This window comes from Trachurus trachurus (assembly GCF_905171665.1).
Source record: "Trachurus trachurus genome assembly, chromosome: 12".
NCBI classification, from domain to species: Eukaryota; Metazoa; Chordata; class Actinopteri; order Carangiformes; family Carangidae; genus Trachurus; species Trachurus trachurus.
This window is the reverse complement of record NC_139908.1, coordinates 11,391,747-11,414,020: the sequence shown is the minus strand read 5'-3', so window position 1 is coordinate 11,414,020 and position 22,274 is coordinate 11,391,747. Positions and strand designations below refer to the sequence as shown.

General features: G+C 40.5%; 1 protein-coding gene across 9 annotated transcripts; it reads right to left on the bottom strand.

Annotated features, from left to right (window-relative positions):
• Nucleotides 1-1,176: 1,176 nt before the first annotated feature.
• mapk10 (mitogen-activated protein kinase 10) lies at nucleotides 1,177-20,962 on the bottom strand (the record flags this gene model as incomplete). 9 transcript variants are annotated; one of them, XM_083983034.1, is made up of 13 exons in its annotated part: nucleotides 1,177-1,319; nucleotides 3,703-3,780; nucleotides 4,132-4,195; nucleotides 5,240-5,266; nucleotides 6,103-6,227; nucleotides 9,476-9,658; nucleotides 10,963-11,034; nucleotides 14,069-14,234; nucleotides 14,922-15,060; nucleotides 15,558-15,616; nucleotides 16,106-16,235; nucleotides 19,583-19,752; nucleotides 20,894-20,959. In XM_083983034.1, the coding sequence occupies 13 exons, from the start codon at nucleotides 20,957-20,959 to the stop codon at nucleotides 1,177-1,179; spliced, it is 1,422 nt and encodes a 473-aa protein (XP_083839160.1). The 9 variants fall into 9 exon arrangements, with proteins under 9 accessions (XP_083839160.1, XP_083839161.1, XP_083839159.1 ...); XM_083983035.1 differs by having other exon boundaries at nucleotides 5,240-5,261; nucleotides 6,080-6,227; nucleotides 20,868-20,930; XM_083983033.1 differs by lacking the exons at nucleotides 5,240-5,266; nucleotides 10,963-11,034 and adding an exon at nucleotides 13,280-13,351 and having other exon boundaries at nucleotides 6,010-6,227; nucleotides 20,894-20,962.
• Nucleotides 20,963-22,274: the final 1,312 nt, after the last annotated feature.

The following is a 22,274-nucleotide window of genomic DNA, read 5'->3' as shown; positions in this document are numbered from 1 at the left end:
CGACCCTTGAAGTCCCAAACCCAGCCCTGACATTTACTAATGTCTTAATGGCTTGTCTGTGGTTCACAAACACACACATACACACACACACACACACATACACGCACACATTCACATTCACACTCACACGTCCTATCCTGTGACCAGACCCCCTCCATGTCTGGAGTTGAGTTAGTTTACATCATATATAAACAAAAGTCTCTATACAGACTAATTTTAGCATACAGTTGAGATTAGCATTGTTTTAAATCTAACCATGCAGGACTACAGCAATAGGCAGGGGGGCAACTGAGGTGGAAAGCGATGATGTGGCAAGGTGCGCTAGTCAGAAAAAAATTAAATAAAAACAAAAATAAAAATAAACTCCCAGTGTACTGGCCGTCAGTCCCGCTCTGTGTGCCCTTCAGCTGTACAGAATTACAGTATTTACAAAGTGTCGCAGGGAGAGCACCGCTCGGGGTGAGAGAGACTACACATCCCTGCAGAAGAACCACATAAAAACACGCAAATCAGGCAACCTTACATTGGGGGAGGGGGAGGAAGGAGGGAGGAGGGGGGATGATGTGGTGTTTGGGAGGAGGTGGGGGGAGTCTAGGACAAAGCCTTGAGGTTAAAATACAGCAGTGTCGGTGTCAGTACATGAGGGGGGTTGGGCTGGGTAAGGAGAAGGGGGTGGGACGGAGGAGTTCGTATTGTACAGTAGTGATGAGCAACAATGGCAGCCCACCTTGCCACAGTGATTGGAGCATCATAGGTAATTTTTGTAAAAGGAATTGGGAGACCAGCAGCCAGCCAATACGCACTTTTTTGCAGGAGATGCAAGTCTAAGCACTTGGTCATCTTGTTTGGATGCCGTATACAAGATATTTGGGGTAATATAAGCAAAGCAACTAGAGAATCGTTAACATATATCTCAGCTCATTTTTACTTCAGTTTAAATACCACTGCTGTTTTTGAATGACAATGCACAGGCTTCAGATTTCATCATTTCAGATTCTGTATTTCCATATCTCACGTATTTGCTCTTAATATATTAATTTTGATCTGTACTTTTCTATATTTTTCCCTTTTTTCTATTTTTTTGTCCATTTTTTTTTCTTTTTCTTTTGCAGTTGGTCATTTCTGTTGCGTTCTTCACCTTCGGAAGAACATGGGGTTGCGCAGGCAGGCGGCTAGTCACCTGCAACACCCCAGGGGTCCTGCAGAGGTCTCCAGGCTGCTGTCAGTGTCTGAGGCCAGGGTCTGGTCGGTGGACATGGAGGAGATGTCGTTGATAGAGGAGGAGGGAGGGAGGCTCTCGCTGCTGTTCACGGCTGCACCTGTGCTAAGGGAATCAACAGCAGCAGGGGGTTACAACGTAACAAGAGTCCCCGGTCAAGAAACACAGCCACAACAAGAGATTGTTATTCAAGTACAAGCACACAGAGGCTATATAGTGACGACATCAACAACAGCTGTGGGACACAACGATCACAGTGTGTCTATATGAGACAGAGGTAATTAAAGTTTGGCTCCAGTGGGCTCCACAGGAAAAATCATCAAAGGCTGCAGTGCTACAGAAATCCATAAGTGTGAGGTGGTCTGACAGGATTTGAGATTTATGCATCATCAAAGTGTCTCCTGTGGTCGGACGTGGCGGGAAGCAAGCTTCATTTCTGCTCTGGCTTTTACCCTTTTTTTTAAAATAACAATCCAATTTTCCTATATTGATCTTGTTTCAGAGTCAAAGGTGGAAGCAGCCAGCAGTAAACATTTTTGATATTTCATTTAAGAGCTATTAATTCAGACAAGGCAGCTCATCTCATCTCCATCCTTTCATACAGAGGGAGCAGGAGGTGTAAGGAAACCACACAGGTCATCCCTCCCCTTGTTTTTTGGTCAGCACTTTCATTAGATCCTCCTGTTCTGGACAATAACTTCATGATCAAATCAATAGAAAAAAAAACAAACAGGCAGTCTGCTTTTGCCACAGGAGTTGAAAGAGTAGAGCCTGATTAAAAAGGATGGAGGATGTGCAAAATCAGGGCGCTGCCAACAGGAAGACATCACTAAAAAACAACCACGTCCACTTCCAAGCACGCCCGTTGTCCCATAATTTGTGCAGAGGGCATGTACAGTAAAGTGAGTGCAACTCATGAATCTGCTGTTTCTCTGCGTGTCTCCTCTCTGCGGGAGGTAATTGCTTAATGGAAGCTGGTGGTGGCATTTTAGCTGACCCAAAATAAAGCAGAAAACAAATCAGGATTAATGACTGACTGGCATCCATTCCAGCAGCAAGTCACTGCAGTTTCAGGTTTAGTTACAGTAAAAATACATCCCAAACTATATGTTAAAGATCGACTTCAAGGAGGTGAATAATTCTGCATCTTGAAAGTCGACCTCAACATAAACCACAGTGGTAGTTGTAAAAAGATTAACTGAAAAGGAGGATTAATTGCGGCTTTAAATCCTAAATGAATTAAGACTAATCTTAGAGGAAACTCTATGATGTGGGATTATAATTCTTGTAGTTTATAATATTAATAGTCGGGTATTAAATCTCCAACACCCAGCGCATGGATGTGGTAACCCCAGAGAGTTTTTAGGATCTGTCTGAGGCATCATGTGTGTGTGTGTGTGTGTGTGTGTGTGTGTGTGTGTGTGTGTGTGTGTGTGTGTGTGTGTGTGTGTGTGTGTGTGTGTGTGTGTGTGTGTGTGTGTGTGTGTGTGTGTGTGTGTGTGTGCTCTAAGCTCCTGTGTTGTCCTGCTGCAGTAAAACACTGCCGTCTGCAGCTCCTACACTGCACTGCGTCGGCTGCACTCAGCATCAGACAGCAGGACAGACCATCAGCTTAATTATAAAGGGGATGGGAAGTAGACGAAAGATGGCAACCATGGATTTATAAGAGACGGATCAATGACGATACAGTTTAAAAGAGGAAACTTTAAAAAAAATGTGTTGTTATATACATGAAATTCATCTTACAGGTTTGTCTGCAGAGATGCAAAACATTAATCCCCCTTTTTGGGATGTGCTGGGTGTCATGAGGCTGGATACGCTCTATGCAGAGTGGTTTGTCCACACGCACACTAGCACATCTGGCAGTTTCCTCTCCTGGTCAGCAGATGTTGCTGTCTCTGCTGCAGCTCTGTTTGCTTTTCTAATCTACAAAATGGACTCGTTGTTTGTGCTTTAATGGGGAGTGACTGCTTAGCAATAAGCTATTTTCCACACATCTCAGAGAGAACAGTAGGTCCTTGGTTGTGCTCAAGGTGTCACCAGCAGCGTGACTCTACACTGCCTCTCTGTGGCAAACTATGGGAACAACACTTGGCTTGGGTCAGCGAGAATGAAATGTCTGAAATTTCCTGTGATGGATCCCAAAGGACCCAAACCTTAAGTCATGACATGTTTATACAAATACATATACACAAACACAATTATAAAAGTACACACACCATCTAATATTAAATATTCCACACTGAGAGGCGACATTAGCAGTTATTATTACAGTAATTAGCTGTCAAACAACGGCTTTTAACAAATAACACTTTGCACGCCATGACACCACCGGACTGAACGACATTCAACTTGAGATGCAAAGGGACAGAGACGCATGGTCAACAACAGCACAATGGGTTTCTCTAATTACAAAGGGGAAACTCCAGTAAGGTTATAGTAAATTCACTTACAGAGCGATTAGGGTTATGCACTGAGAGTACCTGAAGGTGAAGGCTGTCCCTTCACAACGCCATTCTTCGTTCTCTCCTCAAAGTTCATCACCTCTTTGTAGATGAGTTCTAGCATGGAGCAAAGTTAGAGGACAGTCATCAAAACATATAAGGTAAAAAAAATATATAATATAATATAATAATGTATTTATATACAAGAGGGGAAAAGACATAACTTTCAGCACGAGTTACAATAACATTGTTGTGATGCAGCATTAATAAAACTATACGTAAGATAGGACAGTCAGATAAACACATAAAAGGACAATACCATTAAAAATACACATTAGCTTATAATATAGTTGTTTTTCTTACACAGTCATTGCAGTAAATTTAAAGTATCTCCACATTTTTTGACAGACCACTCCACTTCACTTTGGGAAATTTCTGCATACTTTGCTTGGAGTAATAAATTCTCACCTTTCCATTCATCAATGGAGTGTTCTCTCTCATCCAGCTGCTTGTCGTAGATCTGAGGTGGAGGCTGGAGGAGGGAGAGAAAGAGAGAGAGAGAGGGAGAGAGGGAGTGGGGAAAAGAAATACATACCATTTTAGCAACAGTTTATCAAAAAACATCCAAGGCCATCAGATGTTTGACATCACCTGGAGTTAGAAAATCCACCCAGATAACACCTCAGGTACGACATTTTACATGTTTGCATAATGACGCATCAAATCTAGACACATAACCACGGTGACAACGTAATAAAAAATATGTGGATGGGAAACATATCTTAACATGAGGAACACATCTGATTGTCTTTTAGCGTGTACTTTATGCGAGTAAAAAGAAACATGCATAGACATGAAAATAAATACAAATGACGGAAAATAAACAGTCATTTTCCCTCAATCACGTACAACGGTGATTGGTTTACATGATATTAAATGTTAATACATTGTTTGACCTCAAGACACATAATACATCACAATGTTTTTAGACCTTTACAATTGGGATTAAACAGCTGACAGGGACAGGAAGGAGGTAAGAACAAATCTGGAGAGTAGTCCAGTCCTAACGTAGCCTACATCCTTCCCACAGAGGATTGTCATTTCATCTAACAGGACACGAATATGCTGCCTGGCACCCAGGCCAGGCCCCTCTTATCACTTATTCATGGTGCTCCTGCTCCAAGAAGACCCTGACAATATAATCCTCCTTCCTTTGTCACTGTAGGTGACAGCACCACCCATAGAAAGTCGCTGATGTGACCTTGGAGGGACGGCGGGTTTTCTTCAAGCAAAGGATTTATCAAATGAGTTGAATAGTCCAGGAGTTTTAACACAGCTTGAGGAGAATTCATATGCAGCCTTGGAGATTTGGCAGAAACACATGCATAACAATAGCTGCATCCCTTTGACCTGCAACTACACAAATGAGGCCTCTTTGGTCCTTTGATGACATTTCGATATGGTGACGTATACAGATTGTGCTTTGGCCTGTGATATATAAATATATGATATTATGAATATTTCTTTTGTTGTTGTTGTTGTTGTTCTTTTTTCATGAAGGGCGGTTGTTATTTACCATGGATAACTGGATGAGATCTCTGGCCTTCATCAGCATGAGATGACATTAGAGAAGGGGAAAACAGCAGAAAACGTGTTGAAATGCCATTCACAGCCATATTATACACACCACATCAACTCTAACAACAGAATCATCATTGAAAACCATTAAAAATCACCAATATGAACAACTACACAACTTAGAACAAGTGCACAGTCATAGAAATCTCCCAAAAATGATTCAGAACTACACAATGGAGGTGTATGTGAAGTATTACTGATAACCTGCAGGCTATTTCACAGAACAAGACAGTTAAGCTGAAATTCATCAGTAGGTCATGCACTCATTAGTGTATTGCTGCAAGTAGAAGTGGCATCTGTGGAGTTTTATCGAGCTGCAGATGGCTTTTTCCCAATCTCGCTGTCACCTCATACTAATGAGGCACGGATGAAGAAATTAGACTTCAACCAGAAACACCACCACTCTTACATTACAAAACAGCACAATGCACTAAGTCTCTCTTTTAACAGTGTGGCAGCAAAAAACGCTGGGCTATTTTTGCTCCATCTACAGAACTCAGATGTAAAGAATAAAATCAAAATGTGAGAGAAAAAATGAAAATGAGATGTAAACCAAAAAATTTCAAACACGATCATAAATGCACTGATCCAGCAATTTTCACTGTTACGGGTCATCAAAAGTTGATATTTGACTTGTAAATCATCATAAAGTGCTTCGATGTATGCTTCACTATCGCTATAATAATGAAAATGCAAAGTGAGAATCACTAAACAGTGCTGACCAATCAAAGACAGAGGGAGAGGGAGAGGGCTCGGATCGGGATCAGGATCAATACACGGCTCTGCCAAAGGCCTACTCACCGCCTCCACCTCAGCTGGATCGTACCACACGTTGATGTAGGGGTGCTGTAAGGCCTCGTCCACCGATATCCGCTTAGCAGGGTCGATGATCAACATCTTAGACAGCAGGTCTCTGGCCTGGCTAGCTGTTGGTTTGAAAAGAAAAAAAAAGGAAAAAGAGAAAAAGAAAAACAACATCTGGTTGATTTTATGAGGCAAGAAAATATTCCTGTGTGCCACTAATATGCCAGAGGGGGATTTGAAACATAATAAAGCAGAGAGGGAGGACGAGAGAGAGAGAGATGGAAATGGCAGGGATTAAAGAGAATAATAAACAACAGCAGCTTGTCAAAGAGGAAACCAGGCTCAACTCAATCACATGTGGACTGACGGACACACAGACTGAGAGCTTTGGGAAAGAGTATTATGACTTTATTTTGACTATTTCCTATTACGGATTATATGTTGGTAAAATCCACCTTATGTCTGCACAGATGCAGACAGCTGGAGGGACTAGTGATTAATTGATTAGTCAATCGTCAAGTAAGTAATCAGCAACTACTTTCATTTTTAAGCCCTGAAAAATACCAAATATTACTGAGAAGCTGCTCCTCAGGCTGTGGAGGTTTGATGCTCTCCTTTGTCACATTGGACTTTCCTCAGATTTTTAACTGTTCGTCGAACAAAATAAGAAATCTGACGACGTTATGTTGAGCTTTAGAGGTCTGTGATGGACAACTTTTTACCTCCAACAAGGAAATCATATTTTCATACTTTGCAGCCTTTGCAGAGGTCTGTACTCCTACACTTCCTTTGATTTCAATGTGGTTTGACACCAAATGACATGATTGAGATCAATAAAATAAGGATTTGATGAATCAATTAGTGCTAATAATAGCCAACATATACAGTGGTGGCCAAAATTATTAGAACAGCTGACTGTTTGCCTCCAAAACATCATTTCATTTCATAATGTTCATGAAATATGCATACTGTATGCACTGAGCACAATCAGATAAAGTGAGTCCTACTGTTTCTATCCACTATTTGCTATGTCCACCAATTACAGCAGCACATTCTGGCATAGTGTCAATATATTTCCTGAGAACACTAATGTTATCCCATCAAGCCTTTTGCTACTCAAGCCAATAGTTTTTCTTTGATTGTATAGGCTAATAGATCTGTCCAGTTTATTGACCAACTCGCAATTTGCTCGATGGGGTTGAGGTCCAGAATTTGTAGATAATTTGGCTTCTTCTGTGAAGGAACATGATTGTGTGACATTGCATAATGATGATTAATGGCCAAGTAAACAAAACCAACTGAAACCGCTTGAATATGCCAAATGTTCTAATAATTTTGGCCACCACTGTAGATGATTCTTTGATACTTCACCAATCTCTTTTCTTTCATCATTACTGAAATTCGCAAATTCTGGTTTGACCAATATATCAACTTTTTTTTTTCTGTTTGATGCAAAAGTGAACTCTGAAAAATAACCTGCACCCACTGGTTATACTTCTATATGTAGTGTAGTTTTGAAAGGGCACCCATATCTATAATGCAGTGTGTTTTCAAAAACATTCGGCTTCTGAACGTACAACATTCGGCTCAAAATGCCATCGGCATCACCAGACGTTCAGCTGGTCAGACTCGACGCCCTCAGGCCCTCATGCACTGATCTGAAATCGAGAACCCTTGAACCACACACACCATCCCTCACCCACACACACATTGACCTTCACTATAAATAGCTCTCCAATGGCAAAGGAGTGAAGAAGTTGAATTGAGATCAGAGGAAAGACAGATGAGCCTGGTGCATTTTTTTTTTTTTTTTTTACATTTTTGCCTCAGCATCATCAACACTTCAATAAGAAAAAGACGGTGAATCTGTAAAATGACTCTGCTATCGCCGTCTTTCCCTTCTCGCCTTATTCTTTATGTATTTCACTTTTCCTCCTCTCCATCCTACGGTGCTGTCTGCCTCTCTCTCATACAGTTCAAACTAACCAAAGCCCAAAGGATGTCAGACTCAGCTCCTGCCTGTCACAGAACAAAACATACAAAACAGCCGCACTTCAACCCGGTCTCACACTCCCTCATCCCCCTCTCTCTCCCTCCCTCTCTCTCTCTGGGTGCATTTCCTTTAACACTGTCACTTCGGCAGGGAGCAGCCGGTATACAGAAGTGATTCATGAGAATTTTACCAGACAGGGGCTTTGATGTGAGAGCGGGCCGACATAAAAAGCATATTTTGCTACTTTTCATTGAGGAGAATTTCCACTTTTTAAAATACTAGGAAGGAGAGGCTGCACCTCTCAGCCGAGGCAGAAGAAAGAAATGATGTCTTGGTTAACCTGCTGCGTGAGAAATTCAATTCACCAAGGCCCAGGTTACAGAATATATAAGATGCATTTGAGGGAACATATTTCAGTTTAATGTAGAGACCCTAAGGCACAATGTAAAAACAAAAAAGTTTTGGAGGTAAAAGTTTTATTTTCTATAAGAAATAAACCAAACCTAGAATCTACAGCTCTGAGAGGCGACTCAGCACTAACTCTTTTACTATCAAAGCCAGGACTGGCTGTAGTTTATTGAAACACTCACATAGAAAGATGTCACATTCGATAGCATCAAACATTTTGTATACTGTAGGTAATAAAAAACTTGTTTTAAAGGGCCAAGTTCTTTGTTTTCTCTGCTGTAAATGTGGTTCACGCCAGGGTTGGGTGGTGCTGATTGTTCCTTGATATGTGCTTCAGTCATTGTTAGTATTATAGTAAACCTACAAATAGCTCCTTTAATCTTTATTCTTACAAACTATAACTTTATCGTCTACATGATTATCAATCAGAAATATTAATTATTATTCTTTAAAGTATTCCAAATAATTTTAAGTTTTTATGTATTTAATTTTTTATTGTTGGTGTGAATGGCGGTTCACATTTTGACTGCCCTAAACCAAATGCCTTTGGGATTAATAAAGTTGTATTGTATTGTATCATATTGTAGTTGTCTGATATGGAATTATGTCTTACATGGACAGTAAGCTGTTGAACATGTTATGAGTCGGGGTTTATGTAGTTAACCAAGGTGGTTAGCATTAAAAGAAATCCTGAGTGATAGCACGGTGTGGATTATCATAGTCTTTAGGGATCATCCTGGAAATACTGCAGAGCTCTGCATCACAGACTTGCACACAGGGACAGGAGTGTGTCTTTCAATACTACACAGACCTGCAGAGGCTTTAAATTCAAATAATCAGTCTATAAAATGAAGGACACATTGACAGGGTACGGTTACATGCAGGACAGTGCCTCATAAAGGTGGTTACTGCCAGCTGATAAAACTGCTGAAACACAGTCAGTCCTCTTCCTTCACTGGAGTTCCTCACCTTTGAGTTTGTTGTGCTCAGAGTCAGCAGGGAAAAGGCAGTCAGGGAAGAGCTTGGGGAAGGTGAGGCCCGCGTACTTTGGCCGGTTCTCGACATAGTTCCTCACTGTGGGCTGCAGCTTCTTCATGAACTCTGGCGAGGGCGTGCCCAGCTGCTCGATCACCTTGTTCCACTGGTCGATGTCTGATGTGGTGGGTTAGGATTAAGGAAAAACACACACATGGAATATGCAGCATCCTGTCAACCTGCATATCTGTGACACACATTGCTAACTGTATTTTTTTTTCATCTCCTTGTAGAAAGTAGGACTAGACACAATAAAATAAAAAATAAAGAGACAAGCAAGCCTGTTATCCAGAGTATAATCACTAAATAATGAGACTAAAAAACATTATCACCAAGTTGCCTAAAATATTTCTGAACTCAACACATCTGCGTCCCATTTAAACCCAAAAGAAACAAAAGGTTGAAATGTTCCACATTAAAGTGAGCTTGTCATATTTACAAGCATTCAATCAAAATGGATGAAACCCTGTGTGTTTTTTTAAATAATAAATTTCATTAAAACATGTCTTTTAAAATATTTTCTATTCCCCCATTTTCCATTACTCCTATCTTATCTTATTCTTTCTATTATAATTTCCATTATTCTATTATTATGGGAATTATTCTTTTTTGGCTTTCTGGAAACCCAGTGGATTTAAAGTGATCCCTAGTTATGCATTAATTAATTATCTGCCATAAAATTGGATTGAAATACTTGAAATAACAGCCATGTTTATTCTCTTAACATTGTTGAGCTTCTCCAAAAAGCGAGAACTGGGTCATAAACGCACGGAGCTGTTATTAAAGATCCTCATAAGAATTATATATGAATTTTTTATTTAACAAGCAAGGTGGTTTGTGTTTGTGTGTGCAATATGCTTGTGGGGTGTGTCAGCTTGTATTTCCCCTCCCTGTTGACAACAAATACTTCCTCTCTTCCCCTTCCACACACACACACACACATACAAACACACACACTGCGACTGATGCCCCTCCCCTCGCCATGTTCTCACACCGAGTGCCAGTTGAGGTAGTTAGCTGCCAGGGTCACCAGAGATCCCCATTACTTCATCTTGCTGGAACGCCACACACTTCCACCTCCTTTTTGTCTCCATTGCACATTGGCTGCCATCCACCCAGCGCTCAGCCAGACACTTTTTCTTTTATTTTTTTAAATATCATCCACTGAGGCTCTTATCCGTGGCTCTTCAGCAAGTTGTTGGATTCACTCAGGAAGCTTGAGGTGTTTTTTCCTCAATGTGTCACTTGCCACCCCAAAAAAAAAAAAAAACATGACTCTGCTGTGCTATTCATGTCTTGCAATTGGCACAACACCCACCTGAGCACAAAGACTATCAAGTAAACACTGTGGGTTTTCTACTATATTTAGGTTAACATAATGAAGCAGGGTGAGGAAGGGGGGGTGGGGGTGGGAAGGATACGGTCAGTCCCGGGGAACAGCACCGTCCCTCTTATCACCTCTCCAAAGATGCAGCCGACTGACCACATGTCCACTAGGGCCACACATATGAACACACACACACATGAACACACACAGGCAATATGCACAAGCACATACACACACACTTGCGTTACCAGAATAAATCAAAAATCACCTTCAACCTCTATCTATACCTTATATGACCTATAGTGCATAATGTAAATAACTATATTTCAAGTTCAAGTATTTCTATATCAAGATCCCTATTGTTTATCCATCCGTTTAACCTTCTGTATTGGATGTTCTGCATGTTTATTATTTGTATATTTATTTTGCTACTGTACTGTTCTAATGTTTTCTGTTATCTAGTATGCTGTTGTTTTCTATTATTGTTCTTTTATCTATAAGGCAACCTTGGGTGCTTTGAAAGGCGCCAACAAATAAAAAGTATTATTATTAATATTATTAAGATCCCTGTCTTTTCTTATCCTCAAAATATGTTTGATGACTTATCTCAACTTGTAATAGGCTTCTATTTCTGCACCATGACAATATACAATAAATGCCATCATGCAGATGTGCATTTCATTAGTAATTACGTGCCACATTTTCATCACAAAACAGAACAAACCTCCAGTTGCTTTGCCTTATTTAACAAACTGCTGTACTAAATGGCCATGGAAGACTCAGTAACCCTGAGGCTGTGACCTGTGCAGACAGACTGCTATTCTATATCATCATTTGACAGACAATCAGGAGGGAAGCGCAGGTAACTTCAGCCACGTCAATACCTCTGGTCGAAGAGCCTATGAAGTGAATAAAGATTAGCAACGGGCAGGGTACCGGTCCAGAACTGATCTATAAGCAAGAAGATTAACAAAAGTGTGTGTAGCTACACTTCACTGATCTATAGTGCGAACGGATGGAGTGTTAGATGATAAGAGTTTCAGGTCATTGTGAAAGCAGAGACAGAATGGGAGAGATATTGCAGAGCTCATTGCAGGGGTTTTCTGGTCCTCCAGACCATTAATCATTCGGGGACTGCAAGTTCAGCACCTGCAGACTCACTGGTCTAGTGTGTCTCGCTGCCTACCAAACAACTTACAAATCCCATGTAAAAACTGAAGCTACAGTACTACTGACTACTCAGTTAGTCAATATATTCTGACTTATAAGCCCATTTGTTTCTACTGAACATATAGTGGGTTAGTTGGGACTTTTTTCAGCTGGATATATGGCAGACTATTGCAGCTGGATGGTGTTTGGATGGTGGGATCGACTCAAAACCAACTACAGTGGCCATGTTCATCATAATAAAAGACCATGTCACACAGTGCGATAGTGTGGCTTGCTGTGTTATTAATAGTTTTTGGACAACAATTGAGGTCCATGGCACAGATGAAGTACTTGTAGGAGACTCTGGCTACACATACAACAGGACTTCATTGGTGGTATTGGTCCTGTCAGGATTAGGTTTGTCCCTAACATACTTCCTGTTAATGCCTTTAACATTTGAACTGTCCTCACACCCACAAAGTGAGCTCAACTAGGCTCCTATTAACAGACACTGATGATGAATACATTAATTTACTCATAATTAATTCACTGAAAGCTTAATCATGACGTCCGACTCACACATGTGGGCACCCTCAGATGTCAGGATGCACTTCACGTGTGCACACATGTGCAAATTCAGCATGGGGGGGGGGGGGGGGGGGGGACTATTAATCCAAATCCATCATGCAGAAAGAAGTCATCTTGGGGATGCAATTAAAGCCCCCCGACTCACTGCAGGAGAACCCACCAGGTAGCACTCCAGAAAGCCTCCAAATAGCACACACTTAAATATTCAGAGATGGAGAGAGAGGAATGGGGGTGGGGGGTACTTCCTCTTGCCAAAATGTAAAAATGCACAGCTGAATGAAGCTTAAGATTCAGACAAGAGTAAGTAAGGACTTATGATGCCTATTTAACAGTGTTATTGCAGGTTGTATTAAAAGTGTTAAAAGAAGATCATTTGGAGGTGTTATGAAGCCAGCCAGATGTGAGTGTAGTTTAGTTCACCTCAGTAACATACAGAGAACATCAGGCCAGGTAATTACCTTCAAACTAAGTGTAAATAAGACATTACAGGACAAAACAAAAACTAACACAAATACAATGTGATGGAATCATTATGGTTATTACCATAACTATTATGCCTCCACCTGAACTTATGCTAATAGCCACTATTTCATTCATTTGCACTTAGTATTTTTCAAGCTAAGAAAAAACAGCGTTACCATCAGTTCATGCTGCTATTGTGTTAACAAGGATACAGTCCCGACCAGGGAAAAGGATTTTGTGGCGCACCATTTCTCCCATAATGCACCCCACCGACCATATATCCACTGCACGCACAGAGGTGAGGGTGAGGCGGATGGGGAGCAAAAGAAAAGAGAGGGAGGCAAAGGTTAGTGTTCAGACACATTTAGCTTTCTGGAAGAAGCAACAGTGATTAGAGAGTAACTGTTATTCAGCCAGGGAGAAATAATTAGTGAGAGGTATGTTACATAGAAACAAATTAGCAAGAAATACAAATATAGACAGAGCAAAATAGAAAGCAGAGCCTTAGAGGGACTAACTAGTGGCAAGAAATTCAAAAATCTTGGAGCCTGCAGCTTCCATCTATGAGAGGAAGATGGCTAATGAGTCACAGCTTTTTCTGGCATTCAATCACATGGCTTATGTTCTGCAGGCTTTTATCAGTGACTCATACCTCCAACACTTCAATTCACTTTAGCTGATTTGCAGAGTGAAACTTGACCAGAGGATGTCTGCAAGGTTTTTTTTAATTCAATGATCGTTAATGCCCACTGTTTACTGCCAATACAAGATCTTAACTAGAGAAAAATAGTTCTACTACTCACTGATATAACTATATTAGCAAATACTGTTAAGTATCTATGAGATGTTTTAATTGACTGCAGTGAATACATCAGTGGGCTAAGACTGTGTGTATTAATGATGAGACAGAAACAATAGAGTGACTGCAGCGTTATCCTTTTAAGACGTTTGACTTTGATCCATGTGAGATCACACACACACTCAGACTCATTAATTCTCACCATTCTCTTTGTATCCCATGCCCAGGATAACCTCTGGGGCTCTGTAGTATCTAGTCACCACGTAAGGGGTCATCATGAAGCTTGTGCCTGCAGTCCTGGCCAGACCAAAGTCCAGGATCTTCAGGGTGCAGTCTGACTTCACCACTATATTGCTTGGTTTGAGATCCTGCAGAGAGGGGAAAAGACTGACATGAGAAACTGTATGCATTTAATTTACAAAGCTTCTGCGTTTATGCTATTGTGTATGATGTACATTCATTTCCCTCATGAATAAAAAAAAAAGGATTGACAGATATGTAGCTGCATGTAGGAGCAGACTAAGATACTTACCTGCAGTGAACAGGCAAAACAAGGAGGTGGTGATTATTTTGATACCAAAGGCTAAAGTACTAGATCAATATGACAATGACTTCTGACCATTTAGTACACTACAGCCAGAGGTCGGCTAAGCTGCTAGCTGGGGAAAATGTAAGATCTCATAATCAAGGCAAAAACCTTACAGTAAATCTACAACAATTCTCATTTTATTGGCAGTTATTTGTATATTTCCCAAGATGCTAAGATGCTTGAAATTCTTCTACTTGTGTTAGTTAAATATGAAACTGTAAACTTTGTCTCTCCCAAATGCATCGTGGTGATGTCTCTGCTAAATCCTACTGTTGCCAGCCAGTTTTATTCAATTTGCAGTAACAAGGACTTTGTCAGTTGTGGTGTCTGGAGCAGCATCAGGCGTCCTTGACCTTTGACTCTTTGACACCCACTCACATAGACAGTAAACTGGCATTGGTACAGATATGAGAAGAAGAGAAGAAGAGTTTAACAAGGAAAAAAATACAACGTCTTGCTTCCGTACCCTGTGAATAATCCCTGCTGAGTGCAGATGTTTGATACCACACAGCATCTGGTAGAGCAGGTAGGACATTCTCTCATGGTCAAGCTCCATCTGAATCACCTGGCACAAGTTGGCATCCATCAGCTCCATCACTAGGTACCTGAGAAAAGGTTTTTTTTTTATTGATTTGACAGCGGTTAACAGACGTTATCGGCTCAGACGCTGATGAGGCATTTGGAATTTGATAGCTGTCTATTAAAATCATTTGAAATCTACAGCCAGCCGTTCCACCATCTCTGTCCATAAAAATGGAGAGATATATGAATCCCTCTGCAGTGCTGCTCGCCTAGAGATTGTTCTAAAAGTGAACACGCTCTCATTCATCATTCAGTATGAGAACAGGATATCTCCTGCAGCCTCGGATTACACCTACAGTACTCTCACTGTCTACACTCCAGCAGCTGTCTTGTCACAACTGCAGGTGCGAAGGAGTAATGAGCACATAATGCATAATACAATTAAGTCTCCTTCTTTTCTCTGTCATGTGATATATCCGATTAAATTAAAACAAGCAACACTTCCGTCGCAAGTTACATGACCTAAATTAAACATTTTCATGGAAATATCATTATGCAAAGAAGAAAACACCATACTCACACATCCTGGAATTCCTCTAATGATTTTTGTGGCGTGAAGACATTTAATAAACTGATAATCTGGAAGAGAGAAGAGCATGAAGAGGATCAACACATACACAGTACACACATGAAATGAGAGTTAGAGCAAGGGACTGTGGATGCAAGCCATTAATGACCCTGATGAAGGACACTGGCGATTGAGAGAGGGAGTGAACCGAAGAAGTGAGATGGAACAAAAGAGTGGGGACAAATGTGGAGGATAGGGAATAGAGGGGAGAGACAGAGGGAGAGGGAGAACAGAGCACAAACTGCAGCACTGGAGATTACATTCATGCCTTCAAGTGCTCTCTGTTTCACTCTCCTGCCAGTTCGCTACTTTTCTGGAGGCATGGAATTTAGCACGGTCACAACACTGCACTCGCTCATCTCCTCGTTTTTTTGTAGCGAGGGGATTTATCGGCACCCAAAAATAGACACTGCCTAAAAAGTGGGTTTTTATTCTGACAATGGAAACATTTTCCTTTCTCATGCATGCGTTCCTTCACCCGCTCTTCTTGAACGACTTACATTTTTGTGATTGACACATTTCATGAGCACCAGCTCCCGATATGCCCTCTTGGCATGGGTCTGGTTCTGGAAGGGTCTGCTCAGCTTCTTGATGGCTACATTTCTGTCCAGAACAGCATCATAGCCCGCACTGCAGAGAGACATGGAGACAGAGAGAGAGAGTGAGAGAAAAAAAAAGGTACTGAGTCCAGTGAAGCAATTTTCCTCTCATGTTCATAGCGGGATGATTCACTGTGCGTGTGATTGGATGTCACTGTGGCAATCCATGGTGAATGTCATTGGTTAAAAAAACAAAAGGATGATTTTTCACATCTCCAGCCAAACAAAGCCTCAAACAAACAGGTGGCAGATTACTTGTAAAACATTTTTCCTCAAAGGTACAGGCTTGTCAGTTACAGAGAAACATTAAACTCATATTCAACGTGACTGTCCACGGAGAATGAAAAATAAGCTTTTGTTTCAATCACGCATTTATGGGAATAGTTCATCTTTAAGGAACATGTTTTCTTGCTGAGAGTTGACTGATAGCATTGGGTTTTACACGTAAATCAAACCCAGTATCAACATTAATACATTTTGTGCCAAAGTTGCCAATAGTGTCATGCTCCATATCAAAAGCACAGATAAGACTGGGGTCAATAAGAATCATCATTAAACCACATTAGGTCATTTTACAATAGTATTTGCACAGATGTGTGTGCACAAGCTAGCTAGTTAGTTTAGCTATGTTATTGAGGACTAAACAAGTCAAGCTAGCTTTTAGCCACTCTTTGCTTTTTGCTATGCTAAAATAAGATGTCGGTGATATTCATCACATTTTATTGACATGAGAGTGGTATTGCTAAGAGATTCTTTAACTCTTAGCAAGAAAGCAAACAGCTACAGAACAACATGACTTTATCCAAATATCTATCAATCTAAAATGTTTATTGATGCTGGATATAAACAAAATAGCCTACAATGCAATAGAGAGAGTAAGTTATATGGTGATGGTTTCTCTCTTTCCAGAAAGTGGCTCAACCCATTTTAGAGGTCATTACAGCCGAGTGAATTCTTTGCTGGCTCAACACAATCCAGACCCCTGAGAACCTTTAGGGTTTTGGCTCTTTGTGTAGATTTATGTCGGGTTTCAATGTACAGCAGCCCAGACACAGACGAGGAAAATCTGCTGTAAAAAAGTGCCGTGCATATCGTATTTTCAGCTCTATCTATCTGGCCTCTGCGACAAATTCTCCCGACAAGACGCTGCAAATCGAGTTTCAAGGCATCTGTACGCAGCCTTATTGCAACCCTAATCAAGACGATGGCGTGTGTGGGTTTGTAGATGGCTGGGTGGGATACGCTGTGGTTCGTCATGTCTCTGTGGAGACTGCAGGCCAGGGATGATGTGTGACCATGGAAACAGTGGAGCCTTCATAAAAGCATTGATCCAATAGGGATTTGAGTCAGTCATCACTTTTCTAGCTGAGTGAAAGATGATGTCATGACCAGCTAAACTACTTAAAGCCTTCATCCCTCCTAAGATGCTTCTGGAAGCTCATCCTGACTGAACACACGAGTCATGAGGGCAGAGATGTGCACAGATTGGGGACGTTTGTGTGGGTGACAACACTGGCAGAGTGAGTTTTAGCGACAGCAGTGATACAAGTTTTCCCTCATTACCATGTTCTCAGGCTTTATGCGGGCGTGAGTCTCTCGATTGCATAAGAAAGGCAGAATGCATACTCACTCACTGCTGAGTTTCACAGGCTGAGGCTTTTAGATCAATCCCTGCTTTTGTGCATATGGTCTGGTTTTTGAAGTCTAAGTACTGTACTGTACAAAACCAGACAAATGTTTATGTAAATGTATTGAAACCACATCATTCTACTTGTTCATTTATGGTCTAATGGTCTAGTGGTATGTTTGTGATTCATTCTTAACATCTACATAAACCTACTTTTAATATTAATGTCCCATTTGATCTCTATAATCAGTGGGATATTTATCAATCTTTAGGGGGCTTATGTGGTTTGGTCATGGTAATACCATCACCATATGACACCAGATGACAGCTGTGGGAAGAGCCAAGCGACACACACCAGAGCAGGTTAAATTAGATTTGTACTGTCTCCCCGCCATCCATCGCTACAATATCCTTCAAATGGGCACAGTCCCAGCATTAGCAGTTACAGGCGGCCCAAGCTCCTTTGAAAATGCACAAAATTGCTTTGGAGCGGAAGGAGAGAAGGAGTGAGGGCATGGGAAGCAAAGGAAGGACAATGAAACAGGGTGAGTGAAGGGCAGGGGGTTTATAGTGCTAGTGCTGACAGCCTGTGAATCTTCAAAACACCATATAAGACACATTGAAATAAAACATGTCAGCTTGGGTCATCCCGGGGAGGGGGTCTCTGAGGCAGGTATATTACCACAGTGACACAGCATTAACATAAATATAACTTATAGACCGTGTTTGACAAAGACTGTAAGATGCATTCCTTTAAGTGGAGCCTTGGCAGTCCTTCCACTGCGTTCTGACAGGGCAGGCGTGAGATGAATTACAATGAATACAAACTCTCACTGCAATCCGGATTAAGGATTCACTTAAGTGCCCATCCTGTTAGGCCCCTTATGGCCCAACAGATATGTCATCAGCTCAAAGAGCTGGAGAGGATATGAACCAAAAGCGAATTCAAACATTATGAATGGCCTGATACTGACAGAATTATGACAAACATGCGCATCTCAATTCTGCATGGTAGCTAAATGAAACCCTGTTTGTCTTTTCACAGGTTTTAGTGTTTCACAGCTTCTAGTGAGAATCACCAGTGTATTCTAGATATTTTCACACTTTCTTACAGAAGCTGCGAAAATTGTCTTTCACTTTCAAATTTCATGGGGGGCTGGCATTTTCCTGATTTTATTTTGTGGAAACAAATTACTATTTTTTCATGTTAATTAGTGGTATATATATATATATACAATAATAATTTGTGCCTTTTAACAGACGATCATTCAGATTTTACTGCATTTTACTGCATTTACAAACATTACTGATTAAAAAAAATGACATTTTTACTTGCATCAAAAAAAAGCTGATAATTCATATTCATTTGCTGCTTGAAAAAAAACTTTTAAAGGAAGGTGCACCTGTTTGCCAATACAGGATCAAAGCCCATCATCTGTTCAGATGACAGACCAAAAAGAAATGTTTCTGCATTCACTGTCTCCTTCGTGTTTACTGTCAAACTCATTCTTTTCCACTGAAGCTCGTCACACAGTCTCTGCAAAGATGAGTCACATGGCTGCCTGCTGTGCTTTCAGATGTTCTGATTGGTCAGGTGTAACGAAACCACATCAAGGTGAAATTATGATTTTCATACTGTCAAATTAACAATATCGTCATGGAAACAGCGAATTGAGATAATTATGCATTAACAAAAACAATTCAAATAGCCTGATATGACATGAAAAAGAAACGCACTGCTGAGTACTCACCAGACTATTCCCTGAGCTCCAGAGCCAATGGGCTTTAAATTCTGGAAACGTTTTAAAACTGTGAAGGTAGAGTCTCCCACTTCTACACTGTAGAACTGGTTGTCCACTTTGCTTTTGCTCATGTTGTAATGTTTGGCAATATATGACACATCCACTTGTTTTCCAAAACCCTGCATGATGCAAACACAACAGGAGACATCTGTTATTGACGATGTGGAATATGTGAGTGTTGCCTGGAAAAGTAATAAAACCATTAATTCACAAAAATAAGTGCAACATACATAGAATACATTTCATGCTCTTCAATTATTGTTGTTAAATCTGCTGTCAATATGTATTTACCAACTGCTCATCTGCATTTATTATGCATCTTTACTGGTACTTTGCCAAACAACAACAAAAAGCATAAAAAGCATGCATTATAGGTTAATCTTTACACATAGCATAAACATAACAGGTCACAAAGCAGTTTTCTTTACATAATCTTTAATATCCATAGAATGGCATTAGTGCCACTAAACTTAACTCTTCACTCACTCCACTAACAAATATTATTCATATGTGCACACAATAATCAGGCTGTAATTACTTGTGCAGAGGAGTCACACAAATGGTGCCACAACAAAAATATCGGGTAATTACAGACTGGGTAACGACAACACAGCTCACAAACCAAACAGAGCTGGACCACTCTGTTTTTACTGAGAGGCACGAGTTTCAAACACTTCCCACAAAAACCATGAAAAATTAATATGTGTGATGTAATACACTTATATATAACATAGCTGACAAGCCACCCAAATCTATGATCTAATTATTTCAATACATTGGGCTGTAGCCTCTGTAACCGTGCACTCAGTGGTACATCTACAGTGGCCATTAAACATCCAGCCACACATGCAGACACCCCATGCATAGCGGCTGAATAATCCTGAGCTACAGTGGAATAGCCTGCAGTTTTGCCCTGTAGCAAATCACACAGCCCTGCGGTAACACAGGCGTGCGGTATAGACTGCAGAGTTTAAATGACACCCCCACAGGAGCTTTGTATTTACATTGTCACATCTCTAGAGGAGATGGGCAATTACACTACAGGTAGGTATATTACTATATACAATAGAGCTGCTATAAATCCCAACCTTTAATATTTCACATTAAAAATAACCTACATTAAAATAGGATTAAGTATAAATTCAGCTTGTTTTTATACACAGAAACACAGAAACTGTACATGCCACAACATACAGAACAATGAAGGGGAAATGGAAGTGATTGAATACTGTACCTTTTTTACCTGTAAGGAACACACACCTGACAAAAGGCTATCTTCACATCCAGGATTGGTTGGCTGCAGTTATATAAGAAATGTCTGCTCATAAATACCTGTAAGACACAATAGAGAGGAGAGGAGAAACCAGAGAGTGAGATAAGAGTGTGAGATGCTTGGTTTTTCGTTCATATAATATGATGGGTAATAAACTTATTTCAAATTATAAAAAACTATATCGCCCTGTCTAAACAAACACAAAATATTACACATGCTTGAACCAAAACAGCAGTTTAATTTATCACATCCTCTTTGAGTAAAAAAAAAACAAAAAAAAAACATCACAATGAATCATGGGCAAAAATTCCACCATTGTTCTTCCTCCACTCTGCCCCCATTATTCTCAATAAAAGTGAGAAAAACAACCATTCCTCTATGAACACCAAGTGATCAATATATCGATTCCTCATCTGAGTACAACAGGCTACAGAACGGCATCAATGACCAGTGTCTTGTTGCGTTTTCAAGATGCTGGTGTGGCTTAAGGTGGAGAAGACACACGCACACACACAAAAAAATACATGAATACTGTAGCTGGTGCTCTCGAGGAGTGAAAGACAATATGCTAATGATTGTTGATGACTTCCTGGCAAGCTGAAGCCTAATATTTCTCCTCCTTGTACTCTCTTCTATCTCTCACTCCTGCCAAGACTTAGATAGCTATACTGTTACATATGAGGCCACCTCTGGCAGCTAGTTATCTTAGCATATCTTAGAATAAAGACATAAAACAGTGGACAATTAGTGTGGTCTGCCCAAGGGTAAATCTGTCTACACTCATACTATATCTAATTATTAAATATACCGGTACTAGCAGTGAGCTTTAGAGGTGCTAAAAGGTGAATTTGGGTCCAGACTTTGTGGAGAATTATGATAACTAGTTGCTTGCTGGAGCCATTGAGCTTGTTTCCCATACAAACTGCAAGCTTTAAGTCCATCCAGAGAAACTTAAACTTTGTCCTCCGGCTATTGATTGTTCACAGTAATTAAAGAAAAATGATGAATGTGATGAATTTTGAATCTCCATATATTCATGAATTATTCACTCTTTGCATCATAAATCCATAACTAAATAACACAGTTATAGTCAACAACCAGCGTAAAAGTTTCCTCCGTCATCCTCTTTGACTCTGTGTGCACTTACCCTCACTCACATTTTATCACTTTGACGCTGAGCTCATTAACCTCTTTGACCTTCAGGGGACCTGTGAGCTGATTCAGAGACTAGAGATAATGCATGCAATTTCACCAGGATGTATTTTCATATCACTATCATACATGAAATAAGCTTTCAGAGAGCCAGCGCCATTAGAGATTGCATTTGCATAATAGTAGTGTAGTATTTTTTTGGCAAAGCTCTGAGGC